Source organism: Otolemur garnettii, unplaced genomic scaffold, assembly GCF_000181295.1.
Source record: "Otolemur garnettii isolate 467f Iridium unplaced genomic scaffold, OtoGar3 scaffold00027, whole genome shotgun sequence".
Lineage (NCBI taxonomy): Eukaryota > Metazoa > Chordata > Mammalia > Primates > Galagidae > Otolemur > Otolemur garnettii.
The window spans coordinates 20,290,450-20,295,212 of NW_003852422.1; the positions used below are offsets into that span (position 1 = coordinate 20,290,450).

Here is a 4,763-nt window from a genome sequence, read left to right on the forward strand (position 1 = left end):
CCGGTCCCTTTCCCGTCGGGGAGCGCGGGGCCGGGGCCCAGGGGACCCCGGGCCACGGAGAGCGGGAAGAGGATGGACTGCCCTGCCCTCCCCCCCGGATGGAAGAAGGAGGAAGTGATCCGAAAATCTGGGCTCAGTGCCGGCAAGAGCGATGTCTACTACTTCAGGTACCTCCCTGGGGGCGGGGAGGGGACGGCAGAGTCAGGTTGGGGTCAAGGGTCAAGAGCTGGCCCGGGCCGGGGTTGGCGAGATGAAGCTGGGGCCTGGAGGGTATGTGGGGAGACCTGACTGGCCTGGTAGTGCAAGGTGTAGGAACTCTTGTGTGAGAGTTAATCCCAGTGCAGTGAGAGTCAGTGTCTGAAAAGTGAGGGCCCCCAACAGGGCATCTTATGTCAGAGGGAAAATGTTTTGCCAGCAAAGGGTTACTCTGGCCGAGCTGATTAGTCCACTGAAGGGTTAAAAGAAGGTGTAATTCATCGAAACTGTAAAACCCCAGTCACTGTTGGCTCCTGTCCCAGCCTGCCCCATATTCATCATCACAAGAGTGTTTAATTGTGCACATGGAAAAGAATTAGCTATCTACAGTAACAAGGCTTCGGTTACTTTGTGGGATCCACGAAAGTTTCTTATAAAGTAGCCATTCAGAATGCCTGAAGTTTCTTGGAACTCCCTTGGTTAAGAAGATATTCTCTTTGGAAACAGAAACACAGTACTGAGTTTTTAGACTCCTAGACCAAAATTTGCTCCCTAGGGAACGTTTGCCACGTCTGGAGACATTTTTGGTTCTCACACTTGGGGGAGGGGTGGCTGCTGGCATCTAGTAAGTCAAGGCCCAAGGTGCTGCTGATACCCAGTAACATAAGGCAGCACTCAGAACGGAGAATGTCACCTGTGCTGAGGTTGGGGCATCCCGGTTTAAAGGATTAAAGGCGTTTAACCTTAATGTGAACTTGAAGTCCTGTAGTCATTCTTTTTATATTTTTAGTTTGTATGTCCAAATAAACTCAGGAAAGTGTCAGTGGCTGTTGATTATCAGCAGAATTTTATAAATAAATATACTAATTTTTCTTACAAACTATCCCATTTATAGAAGAGAATATAAACATGTTTATATTCAGTGGTTTGGAGGGCTGTGTTTGTAGTCTGATTGAAGATTTTTCAGGTATAGGTGTTGGAACCAATCATTAGCCATTTACCCATCGGAATAAAGTTCTGAAGGGTTTCCTTCCTTTAGTCACCAGGTAGATTAATACATTACCCCAGAGAAAACATGTCTAGACAAGACAATGTTTATAAATTAAGAATATTCTTAAATAGACTTGAAAGGTTAAATTTACATACTCCTGTATATGCCTATAAAAATATGATCACGACTGACATAGTATGTAAATACGAGCATATTCCTGATGGTTGTTCACATATATGGATGAGTAGCTTCGGTAAATGAACTTTACCTCTTCAAGTAAAAATAAATGGAAGTGGTGGTGCATTGGAACCGATTTTTACACTTGATCTGAGACCATTCACCTTGAAATCTCAAATGATAAAATGGAAAACTCATTTTAAACATATGAAGGGATTATCTCGTTTTCTGTTTCCGTGTTACTAAATATTTGATATGCTAAGAAAGTCGTGGTAAGAGAATGCTTATGCCTCTCAATTTCATTGGTTTTACTTGGTGCCATTCATGATTATTTTCAACTATTTCATCAACGTCTGATTCTGTTTTTGTAAGCAGGCAGTCTGCATGACCTGAACTCTGTGCTGATGTCTTACAGACAATTATATTTGACAAGAAATATTCTGTGTCTGGGATTGAAGTCCTTGAGGAATAGAGAATTATCTATTCTCAGTAGGGCATATTACACTTCGAATTTTACTCTCTGACAGTTCTCCTGGGAGATGGTTTAGTTTGGGATGACATATTTGTTCAAAATAACTTTTGGTTATTGCAAAGCTTTTTATTTGTTTTCTTTGTAGTAGCTGGAAAAGTTGTTTCAAAAAGTCAGCTTGCTGGAGTGCTCATTTCAGTTTGTGGCCACTTAACATCATCTTGAATGTGTTGTACATTTTTTTTTTCTTTTCTTTTGAGACAGAGTCTCACTTTGTCACCCTGGGTAGAGTGCCATGGTGTCACAGCGTATAGCAATGTCAAACTCGTGGGCTTAAGCGATTCTCTTGCCTCAGCTTCCTAAGTAGCTGGGACTACAGGGGCCTGCCACAATGCCTGGCTATTTTTTATTGGAGTTGTCCTTGTTTAGCTGGCCCTGGGCCAGGTTTGAACCCGCCACCCTTGGTGTATGTGACTGGTGCCATAACCACTGTGCTATAGGCACTGAGCCTTGTTGTACATTTTTTGATGTTAAATTTTTTATACAACCTAAAATCCTTTATGGTGGAAAAATGATACTATCAATTTAAACAAGTGCATCCTAAGGCAGGACACAAACTAACATGGTGATAATTACTTGCTAAAATGAGAGTCTTTTTCTTAGACGCTGCAGCATAATTGCCATTTACTTTTTATGTAAAATGGAAAGGACACATTGCACAGATTTGTGCCACACGTTTAGTTCAGGGCTGGAAGGAATGTTGTCTATTGTTTATTGACTACACACATGTGTCGGTTACTGTGTAGGATCCTAACACCCAGTCTTGATTTCCTTCAGAGGGGTTGTTATATCTTGAGGCAATTGAATACACGCAGCATGCACATAAAAGCATATCACATATGTGATATTGCAGTTGCTTTGACTTGTGAATGACAGTGGTCACCTACTTACTGTAAAGAAAGACAGATTACTTTCCAACGTACAGTGTCACTGCTTTACATATTACTGCACCCACCCTTAAAATAAGCCAGTAGTTCACAAAACACCTGTGTATCTGCTAATAGGTGGGCTGAGAGTTAACTCTTCCGTTGACAGTGTGAACACCTGCACCCAGTTGTTCACACAGATTCTAATAATGCTAACCCCTGAATTAGCTTGCCCCTGGGGAGATTAATTTAAATAAATCCATGACTGTTAACGTAGGGTGTGGCTGACACTTATTAATTGGACTAAAATTAAGCTCATCAAGAAGGCCTCAAATTTTGGTAGAATGTTTTTTGGCTGCTTCTTGGATCTGCCAAGTTTTAATAGGAAGGCGTGCCTCTGGCTGCCAGTTAAGCAATATAATTATGCCTTCTGTCAGGGTTACTGATAGTGTGGTGGCAGTTCACATATTATCATCCAAAGTATGTTTTTAAAAAGGGTGTGGTGTGATAAAGTATTGGATCCCATGGTATAGTTTCTGAAAAAGTTCATTGCTACCATTTGAGTAATTTTTTAGCTGGTCTGCTTCGTCATTTCTTGTTTTGGGTTCCCTGCATAATACTTTCCAGTTGTTATTTTTGAGATCTTATTTTTCTTCATAGGATCCTTTAGTAGATCTCTCTTGCCTTTTTAAAAAAATGTCAAGTCTAAACTTGTTAGGATCTAGACTCTTGGTTATAACTTGGGCTTAAGATGTGGGAGTCATGGTAAACTGTTATGGCTGCTGCCATGAAATATCATCTGGCTGAATATTGGAAACACAGTAAACATTTTTTACTCTTTATCAAAATGATGATGTAAGTGGTATTTGTACCTGATCACTTCTCTAGAAGAAAAAGCACAATGCACCAACCAGAGCATTAAAATAATCGCAGGGAGAGATGTATGAAGAGAGAATAAAAAGATTTCACCTTCTTGGTTTGAAAAGGAGGGGACTTGGATATAATTGGGGTCTGTACAATTATGAGTGATACTGATGCACGAGGAAGCTGCTGGGGAAGGCAGTAGAGAATAGATGTGAACTGTATCCTAACTCCGCACTCCTCAGTAGAGACTAGGTGTGAACTGTATCCTAACTCCGCTCTCGTCAGTGTGCAACTTTGAGCATGTCGCTTACCTTCCCTGGGCTGGTTTCCCCATTTGTAAAACGGTTTTGACTGTACCTGCACCTCAGAGTGTTGTAAGGATTCAGTTCCAGAAACATGTAGGTCTCTTGAAGCTCTAGGTATGTTGAAGGACTAATTAAGGAAAACAGTTCATTAAGTAATTCCATTTGTATTGGCTGAACTTAAAATAGGTTCAAAAAACATTTAGGTGCATATCATTTGTTACTAAATACTAATATGTGCTTTGAGGGCATGAATTCTGACTCACTGACGATGTCAAAGTTCAACTACCCCCACCATGCCTTTAAAAAAGAAAGACTTGACCAAATAGTCTTTGGTGAAAAGTGGTTGAGTGGACCAGGGAGGGAATGTGATCATTGTCAGTTCTTATATATTCATGTTAAAGTCTTCTTGGCTTTCAGTAGGAAGTTCTTCCCCATGTTCTCTTCTTTCTGGTTATCCTATGCAGTTAAAGCTGGTGTCCTTTATACGCTCATATTTTTTTCTGTAGAACCTGTGGCTTTCTTATATGGCTGTCTTCCTTCTTCCTGGCACAATGCTGAACACACAGATATTAAATAAGTTATTTACCAATTGATGTTACATTTAAAATTTTGTAAAATTGGCTCGGTGCCTGTGGCTCAAGTGGTGAAGGTGCCAGCCACATACACCTCAGGTGGCAGGTTTGAATCCAGCCCAGGCCCACCAAAACAACAATGACGGCTACAACCAAAAAAATAGCCCGGCGTTGTGGCAGGCGCCTATGGTCCCAGCTACTTGGGAGGCTGAGGCAGGAGACTTGCTTGAGCCCAGGAGTTGGAGGTTGCTGTGAGCTGTGATG

At 41.4% G+C, this 4,763-nt stretch overlaps 1 protein-coding gene across 1 annotated transcript in view; it reads left to right on the forward strand.

The window, feature by feature from the left end:
- MBD2 (methyl-CpG binding domain protein 2) overlaps positions 1-4,763 on the forward strand; it is a gene marked incomplete at its 5' end in the record, with an annotated part of 64,348 nt that continues 59,585 nt past the window's right edge. Inside the window, one exon of the mRNA XM_012804316.1 lies at positions 1-167. Within this exon, the coding sequence (XP_012659770.1) occupies positions 1-167 (167 nt within the window). The remainder of the gene's footprint in view (positions 168-4,763) is intronic.